The sequence below is a fragment of the Borostomias antarcticus genome (assembly GCF_949987555.1).
Source record: "Borostomias antarcticus genome assembly, chromosome: 10".
Taxonomy (NCBI): domain Eukaryota; kingdom Metazoa; phylum Chordata; class Actinopteri; order Stomiiformes; family Stomiidae; genus Borostomias; species Borostomias antarcticus.
The window spans coordinates 17,085,748-17,101,735 of NC_140243.1; the positions used below are offsets into that span (position 1 = coordinate 17,085,748).

The 15,988-nt window shown below is 49.4% G+C and overlaps 1 protein-coding gene across 1 annotated transcript; it reads right to left on the reverse strand.

Annotated features, from left to right (window-relative positions):
- Positions 1-1,488: 1,488 nt before the first annotated feature.
- ago1 (argonaute RISC component 1) lies at positions 1,489-15,947 on the reverse strand (the record flags this gene model as incomplete). Its single annotated transcript, XM_084443735.1, has 19 exons — positions 15,839-15,947; positions 12,167-12,353; positions 10,588-10,708; positions 10,204-10,385; positions 8,817-8,953; positions 8,416-8,565; positions 7,515-7,602; positions 6,439-6,586; positions 6,209-6,328; positions 5,976-6,098; positions 4,970-5,103; positions 4,184-4,368; positions 3,898-4,057; positions 3,605-3,695; positions 2,798-2,992; positions 2,541-2,675; positions 2,299-2,400; positions 1,861-2,060; positions 1,489-1,597 (listed from the first exon to the last, which is right to left on the reverse strand). Exons 1-19 carry the CDS (start codon positions 15,861-15,863, stop codon positions 1,489-1,491), a joined length of 2,592 nt encoding a protein of 863 aa, XP_084299861.1. The 5' UTR covers positions 15,864-15,947.
- Positions 15,948-15,988: the final 41 nt, after the last annotated feature.

The window sequence follows — 15,988 nt, forward strand, 5'->3', positions numbered from 1 at the left end:
GCTTTGTACAAAATGGGTAGAGAGAGGCCGTATTGTTGCGTAACAGTGTGTTAGGGGGCTTGTAAGGGAGAGCGTGAATGGAGTATAATCTGTGCATATCTCCTCTGACAGATGTTGGAATGTGTAGGACGACCAGAGCAAGGTCAGGTGCTGAGGTGTGGTGGGAACGCTGTTCAGCTCTGCAGCACTTGGTGATCTCAACTCTTCTGTTCTGCCTGCTTTCAAATCATCAAAGAAGAGCTGACCTTGTATTGCTTCTGTTACCCCTGGTTCAGCAAGTGTTGTTAGTAGTGGGAACGGGAAGTTAGTAGTGGGAGTAGGAATGAGTATGTGTATTACTGTGTGAGTATCAAGTTTCCTCATTCTGAAGTAACATAAGCCAGTTAAGTAATTAAAAGTGCCTCATAATTCCTTTAAGAGCAATGCATACAGAAACAAATAATGGTCCTGTTAAGTGCTCATTTTCCATAGGTTGGTGGTATCACATTTGGCTGGTTAACAATGCTGGTTCAGGTGCATGGGGTGCATTAGAATCAGTACACGCTATGCAATGGTCCCTCTATCATTTTGCTAAATTTGCCTATATGGCCTATAGTTATCTAAGGGACTCCCTAACCTGCACAGACAGTGAGCGGGGTAGGCCTGGCTCCTGTCTCTATGATCCGCTACACCTGCTCTTGCCCTGTCTCTGTCTCCACTAGTAGAGGCAGGAGGGCTAGCCTCACTCAGAAAATATTTGGAGGTGCAGGGCTGTCGGGGTCTACATGCTATCGCTAAGTGCTAATGTACCATACCTCCCCCCTCCCCTACCATCCCCTCCCTCCCTCCCTCCAAGGCCATTTAAAATAAAATTAAAAAAACATAATTTGGGGATGAGGAAAAACATAACAACAACAAAAGAATGTAGTTCATAACATTAACAGTTAAAACTATGCGTGTATGCGTGGCCCCCGTCGGCGGGCCCCACGCTCAGGGCCTCGGAACACTGGCGTCCGTCACTCGGATGGGTAAAGAGGCAGCGTTGTGGTGGCAGTCAAAAAGTTCTCGGGTTCTGTAACGGCCCGTTTTCCACCCTCCCCTTCGTATTGCATCGTTGCATACATAGGAGTGAGAGGGTAACAATACAATATAATACCCACTTCTTAAAAATACAACACAAAAGAACAATAGTCCTTGTGATGTAAAAGCAACAAAATGACAACAATAATAATAAAAATAATTATAATAATGATGACTATAACCGGAGTGCAGGAGGCTGCAGTCTTCCTGTGTGGTCCAGGGGGTGTGGTCCTCAACTGCGTCACATGTGGGAGGAGGAGGAGTGTGTGGGCAGTCATGAGGAGAAAGGTGAGGGTGTGTGTGTGTGTGTGTGTGAGGGCTCCCGGGTCGCTTCCAAGTGGGGGATGGTGGTTGGGAGTGGAGGTGTTGGAAGGTGGTGGTGGGGGGGGGGGGGGGGGGGGGCGAGGTTGAGGGGGGGTGTGGCGTTGCTCAGGCGAAGTACATGGTCCTCAGGGTGTCGTGGTGAATCTGCACCGCCTTGGCCAGCGCCTGGGGATCCCGGCCGTTACTCTGCCCAGAGACATGGCTGCCCTCCCCGCTACAGAGGAGACAAGAGTGATAAGCCAAGGGTCATCCATTGGTCTACTTATCACATTTCATAGGACACATAGCAAAGTACACGGACCAATTTAGAATCTGCCTAGAACTGCCCTCCAGAAACACGCTAACTCAGCACATTCCTAGTCACATGCTCTGTAAAATGATCATTTACAATCTACCTACGACTGCCCTCGTTACCTAACGACTTTTAACCTCAAAAAAGATAGCTGGTCGCTCAACAAGCAGCGAGGCGGCGCCCACCTGTCGTGCTCCTTGTCCACCAGGTGGTAGCGGGCGCGGAAGGCCACCAGGCGGGCGTAGTAGGCGGGCGCGGGGATGGAGACGGAGCGCGTGCAGCGCACGTAGGTGTGGCACAGCTGGTAGGTGAGGATCTGCAGCTCGTCGGCCGTGAAACGATTGTCGTCCCACAGGACGTAGTAGTGGGAGGGTCTACTGGTGCCCTGGAGACGGAGGGAGGGAGGGACGGAGGGAGGGAGGGAGAGGGAGAGGGAGAGAGAGAGAGAGAGAGAGGCGCTCCTAGTAAAACTCAAGTGCGGTCTTTCAGAATGACAAAAAAAACAGGCCGTCTTGTTTGAAAGTCTTCACCATCTTGAGATGCCAAAATAAGCTCCCTGCGCTGCTAACCACATGGTTCGGTATTAAGAGAGGAGCAGCCGGCCAGAGAGAGCTCTGTCTTACCTGTATGCCCGCGTGGCTGCACAGGTAGAAGTCAAACTCGAAAGGGTGGGTGATGCTGGTGTCCACTGTGGTCCCTGCTGGAATGTTCCCACTCTTCCCAATCTGCAGAGACGGCCACGCAAGGACAACAAGTGGTCAATAAAGCTGCTATAAAACCCATCCGCGGACTCTTATCCCTGATCAATATTCCCACCATCGGTTGCGATCGGCTCCCGTCGACGGGTGGTTCCGAGCGGACTCACCCTCTCGGACTTGTCGGCGCAGAAGAGGCGTGTGTGGTGCCTTTTCTGGACGACGATGTAGGTGATGCCAGGCTGGTAGTCCTTCTCCAGCTTGATGCATGCATCCCTGATGGCCAAAAGTTCGTAGTGGAGGATCTACGCACCAAGGAAATATAGATAAAGATACCGTTATCTCCCGCTCAGAGATATTACCAGTACATAACGTTACTCCTCTCTCGTCAAATCCCACGTGTGTGGGAGGCCAGGGAGGGCGGTACCTGTGGCAGCTGGCCCTCAGGGACCCCGTCCCTGTAGAAGATGATCCTGGTGGGCTTGAAGCGGGTCGACTTGTAGAACTGGATCAGCAGCTCCCGGACCATGTAAGAAAGGTCCTCGATGATCTCCTGCCTGGGCCTCTGGACCCGCACCGTGGCACAGTACCTGCTGGGGTGGGCGTCCATACTGCCTACCACCTAGAGGGAGGGAGGGAGAGAGAGAGAGAGAGAGAGAGAGAGAGGGAGGGAGGGGACACACATAGGTGAATAAATTAGCCATGGAGACAAAAGCTAGTGTTCAGTATCCAACTTCAGCAACCACTCAAAAGCATAAACTATGTGACTCAACAAATAAAGATCAAAAGATCAATCAACAATTTGATTCCGTATGACATCAGCTCATTGCTCATCCACCTTTGTGGTTTGTCTCTGGCCGATGATATCATAGGCGCATTAACACCCCCTAGAGGACATGAAAGGCTGGTGCGGGGAGGAGCGCCATTAGCAACCGACCGGCAACCTAGCAGCTCCGAGTGGGCTGACACCTTGTTACCGAAAGCTAAACAGTCATCCTCCGCCCTGACCGTAACTGTACACACACACGCGCACACACACACACACCCTCCTCTTTCCACAGTCTGACTCAGCTGCAGGTCACCAGCACCTGGTCACCACACAGCCAGCTCAGTCTGGACTATGAATTGAGCTTAAGGAACTTTTCAGCCTCAATCCGCAGCCTACAGTGAGCATCCTTATCTATTATGAGTTCTCTACTGACGTTCTGTGTTGGTGTCAGAGTGGCGGTCTTACAGCAGTAATGGAGGGCTTCTTCCCGTCTCCAGCAGGGGGGTGTGTGACGTCTGCTCCCAGGAAGATGACCGGCTGCTGGAACACGGCAGACCTGAGGGACCCGGGAGGGACAGGGTGGATCAAGTCAGGCGAACGCACTTAGCAGGGCTGACTTCTGATTTGAACAGTTCTTGAAGGCATACGGTGCATCTCGGGTTCGAAAGGAACCTTTTAGAGGAGACTCATTTGTGTGAATAACAGACCAGTGCTGAAATAATGAAACGTGAAAGTAGTCAAGCGGGCAGGAGGCCTACCGTTGGTGAGGGACCAGGATGTTGTTGATGCCCCCCAGCTTGACGTTGATCTTCAGGCAGAGGTTGGAGAGGGTCTGGGGGGAGGTCTTCACCACGTTCTTCACCTGGACACACTGAGTGGCCATTCCTAAGAGAGTGTCTCCCACACGCTTCACCTCCGCTATAGGGACAAACAGAGCAGCACTTGTTAGATTTAAAGATACGGTGACACGCCGAGACAGAAACGGAGATGGGAGTGACAGATCTTAGGAGCGGTTCAGATTAACGTGGGTGTGTTGACTCGTACCGTAGACGGGGGTCTTGCCAGGCAGGATGACGATGATGAGCTGCAGGCCAGAGTAGGTGTTCTTCAGGTGTCTGAACATGGGCTCCACGCTGTCCGCCCCCTGGGCGTATTTACAGAAACACGGCTGGCCCTGGATGGGCATCCCGGCGTCCTTGGAAATCTTACGCAGCTGGTCGGTGAAGTTCCTGAAGGGAGGTGGAAGATTGCGAAAGCAGGTTAGGAAAGGAAGACGTTCAAAATGGCGGCGTCAGGCGTCCACAGCTACAGGACATGTCCAGCTGAGAAACAGAACCCCCCCTCTTTTTAAAGTCTAGAGGTGACGGGGCTTTTGCGGCGGCAGCCCCTAGCCTGCCCCTTTACATCAGATCCTCCCAGAATCTTGATATTTTCAAATCCACCTTAAAAACCCACTTCTTCTCCCTGGTGTTTCACTCAGTCTGAGCACAAGCCGAGTCTATGTTTCATGTTTGTATTGTCTGTTGAAATTCCCTGTTTTTACTCAGCGCCCACCTCTGTACAGCACTTTGGTTGACTGCTGTCATTTTAAATGTGCTTTATAAATAAAGTTGGCCTTGCCTGGCCTCTCCCTCGCCACAGGTAGGCTACACTACATTACATTACAGTTAGCAGATGTAGCGACTAACTATAATTGCATTTAACGTAAGAAAAGGCAATGTACTACTACTTGCCAGAACTCACAAGTGCATCACCTTTCTAAAACAAGTGACTAAGAGCATAATCTAGTGCTACTTACTAGCACTAGTAAGTAGCACTAAAACTACTTACTTCAACACCTCCTCTCGGCACTGTTTCTGGGGGGCGAAGCAGGCGATGGCCCACACTTTGATCTCGATGCCGTTGTAGAACTGCTTCCCCCTCATGTCCCACACTCCCTGGTTGGGTGTGGCGATGGCGCGGTTCTGTATCCATGTTGGCGGAGAACACAAACTATTCAGTACCTGGTCTGCGGCCATCGAAAATATGTTGTTTTTGATCAATATTGCTGACTGGGTCTTTATGATTATAGGCAGAAGGGGTGCGACACTCAGTAAAAAAAAATTAAATTTTAATAATTTAGAATATAATTATATATAATTATAATTAATGTATTACTTTACAATTAATTATGGGATCAATGTAAAAACAATGACGTTTCAGTCGCGATGATCTTCATCAGACATTTTGTCAAAGAGCTTTTCTTGCCTGATTAGGGTCCTTATGTACAACCGAAACGTCAATATGTTTCTATACTGATCCCATGATAGGAGGACTCCATTTAAAGTCGCAATGAAATGAAAAAAGCATTCTGTCCCATTTTGGTTCACATAATTGGTCATAGTGTTCACCTATTCAACGATGTATGCCAAAAAATTTAAAAAATTCTACTTTTGGTGTAATCTTATATCAAAGTATATAATTTCTTACTTCCTGGAAAACGGTAGGTCACGTGCAATGACGACAACAGGTACCTTAGATTTTAGGCCAATAATCTCACGACATCCACCCGTCAATCAACGCTATCCTTCTATCGAATCTGTCTAAAGTTCTTAAAACCCGTCCACTTGTCAATGTTCCAATCAAATTCCTCTAAACATATGTCCCACCCTCATAGCTTGTTTGCGTCGGAAATACGTCAAACTACGGAAGTTAGATGATCTCAAACGTCCGTTTCAGTGCGACTTTAAGGTAGCGCCTCTTGTCTGGTTGTCAGAGCACAAAACCTCCACCCCTCTTGGTCATTCTAATAGCCAGGTCTAATGGTCGTGGGAGGTCGAAGGGCAGCTTCTCTTACCCTTCCTCCGTACTGCAGTATGGGGGCGGGCAGGACCCTCCCCGTGACCTCGGCCATCTCATCCTTCACCTTAATACCAAACTCCTGGATGTACGGGTCCAGGTTGAAGTTGGCGTTCTTCATCTGTAGAGAGACGAGGCCTTATGTTCACATTCCTGTCTCAATGCCCGCTTGGCATTTTCCCCCCAAGTGGGTTTAGTTGTGCAGCACAGCCCCCAGAGGGCGCTACTCACCAGTCGGCTGATCTCCTCCTGTCTGTCTGGCGCAGAGCGAGCTGTGGCTTTGATCATGGTGGAGGTCTGATTATCGGTCAGCTTCTTGATGCACCGCTGACCTGCTACTATGTTACACACCTGGGAGGAGACACACACGACCGTGAGTGGGGCCTGTATATTCATTACATAACGACCCACTACCAAGGTGGTTGGGTTGAGCTGAGGAGGGTTCCTCCACGCTGTCTCACCTCCAGGGGCAGGTAGGTGTGCTTCTGCTCCTGGCCCACCTGCAGACAGGGCAGGTGGGGGTATTTCAGCTGCAGGTTGTACTTCTGTTTGAAGTACTGGGCCACCGTACATTCTACTGTCTGACCACTCTCCAGCTGCAGGGGAAACCTGGGAAATGAGAGCGAAGCAGATTGTCACACAACCACGAGACTCTTCCTCTCAGGGTCGTAGGTTCGAGCCACATGCTGGGCGCAGCTTAGCATTTCGTTGTGCATGCTACCTGTATGTTATACATATGATAGATTATTTATTTATTTATAATTTGGAAAGGTGCATCACGCACAGCTGGCCTGCTGCACCTATTGACAGACTTCAGATACAACAGTACACTGAAACGCCATTTCCTAACGCCACTGGGAGTTGGCTATGCAATTGCAACCTCCATGAGTCACCCAGGTAAAAATACAAAAAGTATGACTAGGTAGAACAGCCTGACTGTAAAAGGAAAATACCTATATATATATATATATATATTAAAGTTATTCAAAAAATATCTAAAATATAAAACAACAAAAAACAGTGAAATGGCCCTTTAACAAGGTTTTTCCTGCATAGAGGAATTTTGGCGCCCCCCCCAAAGAGATTTTGGCCAGAGCCAAAGGAAAATCACCAGTGCCAAAATGCTAAAAATTTAGAATAAAAATAGCAATTCAAATCCTCTCCAAATGTGTTTGATAGCTTGTTTCAAGTGCAGCCCATCCCTCTTTCTTGCATTGTCCATGGTTTGGACCACTAGTAATCGAGATAATTAAGACAGGTTTCAGTATATTAAACATTTTGGCTTCATATCCATTTTGTGTCATGTCGGGACATTTCCCACGATTGTGAAAAGTGAGCTCAGTCAGAACGACAGTGAAGAATAAAGGCTTGTATATGCTGGTAGGGTACTCTGGATGGAGGTTTCCCCCCCAAATTGTGTGCGCATCACCCCCCAAAGACCCATTCTGAGCCAGGAAAAACCCTGTTTAAGTACCATCATGTGTGAAACCCAGTGATCCCGTGTTGAAGGACAGGGGATGGGCGCGGGGACACTCACGTTTGGTGGCTGGCAGGACGCCGCGTGACGTTGCACACACGGTATTTCCTCTTCATCTGGCCACAATGGGTCACCTCCACCTTCAAGCCTGGCAACGCCCACCGACAGCAAGGCACAAACACACAAGCGGACACACACACAGGCACGCGCACGCACGCATGCACGTACAGACAGATAAGACTCCGCACAGCCATGGCTCACGGGGGCCAGAGGGAGAAAGGGTTGAGGAGGTACTCAGGAGAGCAGCAGGGGGTCACATTAGTCTCGCAAGGCCAGAGCTTTCTCCACACTTCGTTTTGTGCCGTTCCAGTGCTGGAGAAGGGTCTGGGGGGGCACTCTATATCTTTAAACCATCTTTAAACAATCGTCTTGGGCAGTGCTAGCTTGTTGTGTTTTTTTCAATGGTGCAACAAAATAGTGTGTGTGTGTGGGGGGGGGATTGAATCTGACTGGCATCACTGGATTTGAGCACCCCCAATGAGAGGTTTATCTCAAAAACCTACATCTGCCGAGCCAGACTCAGGTCACTCCAACACAGTACCAGCCTGACTCAGTCTAGTCTGTAGCGCCACCGTGTGGACTGGTAAAACACCAGTGATGATAAGATATATCTAATGCAGTATTCAGCATACAGTGGACTGCTTTGATAGGACTTGATCTGTTCAGTTTGTTTGACGGGCTGTGAGGAAAGTCTGGGGCAGCGCCTAACACAGGGAATGAATGGTTTATGGGAAGGAAGACATTTCATTAAGAGGATGGAACATGAGACGGAGGGAGTTGAGGGGGAGGGTGTGGCTGGGGGGGGCGGAGGGTGATGGGAGGGGGGGGGGGGGGGGCGGGGAGGGTGTGTCCTCTTGGGAGAGGTGGGAGGCGGCATGGCGTGTGGTAGGTACTCACTCACTGTTCAGTGGCCCACCTTTGATCTCCTTGGTGAAGCGAACCCTCTGCGAGTCGGTCAGCGTCTTGGGCTGCTCGTCGATGTTGCGGATGTCCAGGACCTCGCACATGAACTCGATCACGGGCTGGGCTTTGTAGAAGGCTGTGGCGGACACTAGGGGGCGATAGAGGGAGCAGCAGTGCACTCAGAACTATGCAAGCCTGAAGTAGAGCTCAGATCCAACGTCATGGTCTGATTGTGCACAGAGTTGAAGATTACACCATGACTTTTCAATATGTTAATTCAATCTGCACCAGGAAATACTATTCTGGGAACTGTTAGTCATTGTAAGCCACGCGATCAAAGACGACATGAGATCACAAGATCAGTGATGTCATACAAGTCTGCTCTGTTGTGTGACTCACCGTCGATGTTGAGCATCATCTTCCACATGGCCGGGCGTACGGACTGGTGGAAGCCGAACCACACCTCCCTGCCCCCGCCCAGCGGGTGGTAGTACCCTTCAGGTGGGGAGAAGAATGACCGGCCCACTGGAGTGTACCTAGTCGGCGGAAAACACAGGGTGGGTGGGGGGTGGCGGCGTTCTCATGAGATGATCTAAGAGATGATCTCAGTGTGACTCATTGTCCAGTAAATCCGTCTCGTCTGCGGTGCTTCAGCGAAGCTAGACGGGGTCAATTAAGGACCTGAAACGCTTCCTCGGAGATTAAACCTCAACACTCCTTCTGACTAAGGGTGCACACCCGGGATTTGGCCCATAGCCAATGCTGATGTTTTTTTTGGTTTATTTTGTTTTTGCTGTTATTTATTTCCGCTTTGATGCCCGGGAAACAAAGAAGTCTACTGAGATGAAATTTTTTTTTTGAACTGTTTTAAAGTCTAAAGAAAGTCAGCCCTTCTTCACACACTATTTTTGAATGAGCGCAAATCCAATCATACAAGTTGATGAAACAACCTTTAGTGTGACCTTCTTTTACAACATCAACCACTGCCATCGGCGAATGTCATCTTATTTGCCGATAGGCTGATGGCAGTTAACGGGGCGAATCGTCTGATTCTGACCGTTGCGAGGTCAAGCCCTCGAGCAGCTAGTCATTATTCTCGGCTCGGCGTTGCTCCTCGAGGCAGAGTCCTTCGCACAGCTATCGGCCATCTTTTGTTCAGGCTGCCTCCAGCTATGGTCGACGCAGATCTTTGGTTTGCTGCGTAAAACATAGTGATGGATCCATGCCACTCTGCAGCAGATCTATTTGTATCCTTACCCTCTGGAAGAAGGTATCAGTCCATAAGAGCGGCTAGTATCCGTTCATGAGATCGATATTACCCACCGTGCTGTACAGCTTTTGAATGATCACTAATACATGTATAATTCTATTGTCATTGATTTAATTTGTATAACAGTGCTGTATAGCTTTTGAATGACCACTATATATTCTAATTCTAATAGTTTAATGATATTTTGTATTAATCACCATGTATATATTCTCATTGTCATATTTTATTTATCTTTTTATTGTTTTCTTTTCTTTTCACTCTTTTGCTCGTGTGATTAAAAATCCCAATGTAAAGATATCTCAGTATATATATAAATGGCAATAACTTGAATAACTCAAAGGTGACATTCTTTACTTTTTATTTTATCCTTTAAAGTGCCTATGTCACGCATGGGCTGTGTTGACAAGTGAACTGCATGTCTCCGTAAATATGCAATTGTGTTTGTGTGTGTGTGTGTGTGTGTGTGTGTGTGTGTGTGTGTGTGTGTGTGTGTGTGAGTGAGTGTAAACCGTTTACCTCATAGAGGCCAGGTGGCGCATGGCCACGTCCAGGGCTTGGACAGAGTCGAGGGGGACCTGCAGGCGGCCGCTGACCAGAGTCTCCTGGAGGAGGCGCCATGACACCTTGGCCAGCCAGCGGATCGACACCTTGAAGATGCGGTCCTTACCCTCACCAGGGATGGTCACCTCAAAGTCCACCTGCAGCCACGGTGAATGAACGAGAGAGAGAGAAAGAAAGAGAGAGAGAGAGAGAGAGAGAGAGAGAGAGAGAGAGAGACAGCGAGCGAGAGAGAGAGAGAGAAAGAGAGAGGGGGTCAAAACTAAGATGGAGAAAGGATTGAATGAAGTGTGTATTTTTCATGTAGCATGAAGAACAAACAGCCTCCTGCCAAACACCTACCTTTTCACTTCCAATAGGAAGTGCTAGCACTGTGTAGATATTCTTCTTCCCATCATACACTGGCTTCCTGTCGCCAAAGAGCTGGGGCTTGAAGTGTTGGACCATGTATTCCACAACCTCCCTGCAGGGGGCGACACACAAACAGAACGGGGTTGTTACCACAACGCCGCCTGCTACCGCTACGTCACCGGCAGACGACAGATGTTACCCTCCAAATTATACTCAACGCCCAATCAGGATTCTTTGGGGGGGTTGGCGGGTGAGGTGGGAGGGGGGAGGGGGCAGGGGGAAGTGATTGTTTATCGATCAAGCAGGATCCAGCTGGTGGAAGCAATACCTCATGAGCTGTGGGGGGAGTCAGAAGGACAAAGACAGAAGGTACGGGGCCCCCCACCTTTGAATAGTGGTGCCTTGGCCTTCAAATAAGTGTGTGTGTGTGTGTGTGTGTGTGTGTGTGTGTGTGTGTGTGTGTGCGTGCGAGGGGAGGGGGGTATTTGAAAGGGAGAGGTCAAGCAAGTTCGACCCCTGCATGCCAACTCGGACCCTTTGTCCAACCCTAAAAGCGGCTACCTCATACGAAGAGAATGAGGAGATCGGCGGAGCGCTCGCCTGCTGCCTCCTCCCTCCGCTGACCCCAACTCCAAGGACTTGAATTCAGACTCAGCTGGTTTGTTAATCAAGTAAATTAGAGAGAGCTATATGAGGAGACTTTTTTTCTGGGTCAGGGATTTTTTTTAATGGTCTGAAATAAAGCAGTCGAGTTATACTGTGTGTATTGGGTCTCGGGCAGCTGGAATAAATCCATCAAAGGACAAACGTGGTCTGATCACCAGTGTGGTTCGTAGTATGTTTAGGAGCCACAGGGGATTGACGCACTGACTGGGCCCATACTGTTGAACTTACAGTAGGAGCGCGTGATCGTATTCAAATCACATGTCGCAAGTTTGACAGGAATCTCCAGCACTGGAGCGTTCAAGAAACCCTTTAGTGTGCTGCGCATCAAAACCACCGCCTCACTGGCAGAGCTCAGTTCCAGCAGCAAAGAGGGTTTGTACCCCCCCCCCAAAAAAAGGTCCTAAAATACCGGTTGAAATTTGAGCGTTTCAGAGATAAAAAGATAACAAGGTCCAGCCTCGATATATATCCTTGGCATTAGGGCTGGGTTTAAAAAATTGATTCATCGATTCTGAATCGATTTTGAATCAAATGATTCAGAATCGATTCATGAATCCCAAAATCGATCTTTTATTTAATGAATGAATGAAGGAATGAATAGTTCATTAATTCATTCAATGATTCATTCATTCATTCATTAATTTTTGGAAATCAGTATCGATACCCAGCCCTAGTATTGATGTGTTGCATAACTTGGCAGTCATGTAATTAAGGTTACAGCTAAAAAAAAACAGGTTTTAGTAACACTAACCGAATCAAATCGAATTGTGATAATCGATGCTGAACCTTGTGAATCAGAATCGAATCTTGTAATTTCAATCGATACCCAGCCCTACTTGGCATAGGCCCTAGGCCACTTCCTCGCACGCTTGACCTGGAGATGTTGGGGTGAGGGCCGCGTTACCTGTTGACCCGTCGGGGACACTTGTCAGGCTTGATGTCCACCTCATAGTGGAAGACGTCCATCTTGGGGATCTCCACCTCGAAGTAGTTGGCCAGCAGCTTGATGGGCTTGCCCACGGTGCCCATGCCTGGCCGGCGGGGCGCCTGGAACACCTGCTGCAAGGGTGGGGGGAACGGCCCCATGGGCACTGCAGGGGCAGGAGGGGGGCGGGGAGGAGGGCATGGAGGAGGGCAGGTCGGGTAGAGGTCAGGAGGAGAGGTTTGAGTAGGGGAGGGTTTGGGTAGGGGTAGGGAGGAGAGGTTTGAGTAGGGGAGGGTTAGGGTAGGGGTAGGGAGGAGTCGTTTGAGTTAGAGAGTGTTAGGGTAGGGAGGAGAGTTTTGAGTAAGGGAGTGTTTGGGTAGGGGTAGGGAGGAGAGGTTTGAGTTAGGGTGGGGTCGGGTAGAGGTCAGGAGGAGAGGATTGAGTAGGGGAGGGTTTGGGTAGGGGGGAGAGGTTTGAGTAGGGGAGGGTTAGGGTAGGGGTAGGAAGGAGAGGTTTGAGTAAGGGTGGGTTAGGATAGGTCATGAGGAGAGGTTTGAGTTAGGGAGGGTTTGGGTAGGGGTAGGGAGGGGAGGTTTGAGTTAGGGAGGGTTAGGGTAGGGGTAGGGAGGAGAGGTTTGAGTTAGGGCAGGAAGAGGAAGGATATGGGTGGAGGCAGAAGACCAAATGGAAGGGGGGGGGGGGGGGGGGTCAGAAAGGAAAGGAAGAGACGGCGAAGATGGTGAGGATGAAGACACGGGGCAGAAGGGGAAGACGAGGTGTGAATGTGGGCACCGGAGGAAACGTTGGCGTGGGACGATGCGGCGATGGCGACAGGAAGAGGTCAGGAAGAAGGGAAGTGAGGAATGGTAAGGAGGACAATTCAAAGTGAGAAGAACCCAGGAAGAGTGAGGAGGACAGGGGCGCGCGAGAGAGGGTGACCGGAGAAGGACATCAACAAGGGGGTGAAAGAGGAGAGGAGGAACAAAGAGATTAGGAGGAGGAGGGAGGGCAAGGAGAGGGGACGGGAGAGGGGTGGTTGATGGGAATTAAAGGCAGGGGAGAGAAAAGGAATACATTAGGAGGATAACGCTTGATTCTACAAGGCAGCCACCGATCGGAGGCATTGCAAATTTGATTGAATCAAAGATCGTGGAACGAAATTGCTCTTAAGTGTTCTTTGGATACAGTAGATAGCAATGGCATTTTAACTCAATCCAATAGTGAAGTGGAAATTCCCATGGAAGACGTTCTCAATATAAGGGTTATGGTGTGTCTTTCTAAAGCTGTATTCACTGTGGGTATCACATTAAGGATAACTAACTCGGCACAGGAGATGCTTGCCATGTCTGATTACAGCTAGGAGGCTCAGATTGTGAAGTTTAAAATTTCTTAAACAGAAAAGTGCCTGAACTTGAAAACAAGCACGGGGTGGTATGGAGGTCTAGGAGAGTGCGACCTGCTCAATGTGAAGCTTGCCATGACTCCTGCCTGAGAGGGGCCCACTGTCTAACCTCTGTCTCCCCTGAGAACAGCCCCACCACCACAACAAAGACCCCAGCTGCCCTGCTCCTCCATCACACACACACACACACACACACACACACACACACACACACACACACACACACACACACACGGGTGGTAGAGAGGGAGAGGGTGGACTCCCCCCCCCCCACACACACACACACACCAATACTACACAGCACACTCACTCAAACTCTCTCTCTCTCTCACACACACACACACACACACACATACATACACACAAACAGAGGGGGCCCCCAACATTCCCAGCCTCACCATGGAGACTCCACAGCAACACAGCATTGTCATGGAGATCAGGAAACCTGTGTCTGTGTGTGTGTGTGTGAGCGTGCGCGTGCATGTGTGTGTGTGTGCGCGTGTGAGGGGTAGAGACTGCTTGTGGCCATGGTGGTGGGGGGGGGGACCTTGGCCTTACTGGACCTGGCTGCAGTATTCATGTTTCCACATTAGGACTGGCCTCCTGTCATCAATCTTTCTCGCCCCGAGTGGAGCCCCCTTTGAAAGGGTTAGCGTGGAAATCCTGGGGGTCAAACCCCGAGCTCGGTCTCCATATTCACCCGCTACTCGCCAGGCCCCATGAAGCTACTGCTGACCCCCATGCAGAATAACAGTTATATAATTATTGTAAAGATGACAGGTGGTAAAGTCTGTGTGTGTGTGCGCACATTTGTGTGTGTATCACTGCAGCCCGATTTACTCATCAATAAAAGACATGGCAAACAACCCCCCCGACACACACACACACACACACACACACACACACACACACACACACACACACACGGGTGGAGGCAGATGGTGAGAAGTGGAGCCAGGGACTCACACGTCTCCCCAGACAACAGCCCAATTTCCTTGGCGATAGGGTATGAACCACAGAGACCCAGGCCAGGTCAGACCCTCTGCTAACTACTGCTCCATCTCGGGATCACAAACACGAAATCAAATGCTAGCCTGGAAGCCAGACTTCCAGTCTTTTTAGAGGTGGGAGGTGGCCTCTCCTTCCCCCATCCTTAAACAAAAACAAGATGAAGCAATCCAATGTTTTGAGAGTTCAAATACCTATTGGCCTATTCAGTTCGGACTAAGGCCAACCACCACATGTAGTTATAGCAAACATGTACCTGGGAACGAATCATGATGACATACTATGGCCATAGGTATTTAGTAAGGGAAACATTTTCAAACACTGACCAAATCAAAGACGGAAGACATAGCCTAGTTAAAAAGTTACTAACTGCATAGTGTAATGGTCAGCCTGGAATTCAGACATGGGCATTCATCAAGCTACAGTGTTTTATGTCTGCGTTAAATATCGTAGTAAAGACTTATCAACATGCCCAGGCAAAAGCAACGTGAATATTTGATACACTTTGATGTGGTACTTTGATATCAGGATTTATACACATAATATCCTGAAATGGAAAGTGTAGGGTCATCAAGTATTCAACTGAGATAATGTTGTTAATAATAAATGGTGTCGTTTATATTGGGTTGAGAGCATACTTATTACAGCAGATATTGCGTATTATCATTTCAAGAGTCATTTCGAGCTCTGCAAAACATTTTGAGCAATACACACAGCTATTCCAATGGGCGGGGGGCGCTGCGCTGCGGGGGTCATGGTCTCGTTTTTGTGGTGTGTGTGTGTGCGTGTGTGTGTGTGAGAGAGAGGGAGAGGGAGAGAGAGGGGTGCACACCATTGTAATACCTCCATGATGCAGACAGCTGCTGTGGTGGTGGAAGGCGGGCTTTACCTCGTGTCTCTTCGCTGGAGATTCCCACGACCACCCCCCACAACCCCCCTCTCCCTGCCCCCGCCCCTGACCTCGGACATTGTCAGTGCACCAAAAGACCCGTCCATCGCTATAAATCTGGATAAGCAATTCCGTTAAGTGCATGCGTTATGCCTGAAAACAGTCTATAACGCCGCACAACTGACGGATTTCAACCTGCAAGCTAAAATACACCTCCAGCGATACGAGGCCAATGTGCCCCATCTTTAACGTCAGACAATTTCTGGTTGCAGTTATCTAACGTTACCTTGCTTTAAACTATCACATATGCTGATCCCCACCCTTGACAAGGAAGAATTAAAGGGAGACTTACCAGCGCCAGACGGTCCCGGCTCCATCCCATTCACTTAGCCGCGCGGGTACGATCTAGTCCAGGGTTCTATGGCCACAGCGACAGCCCCTTCAGGCTGGAAGCGTTTCAGACTTCCAGCCCCTCTTCTCGGCGAGCAGGCTTCTCCGTACT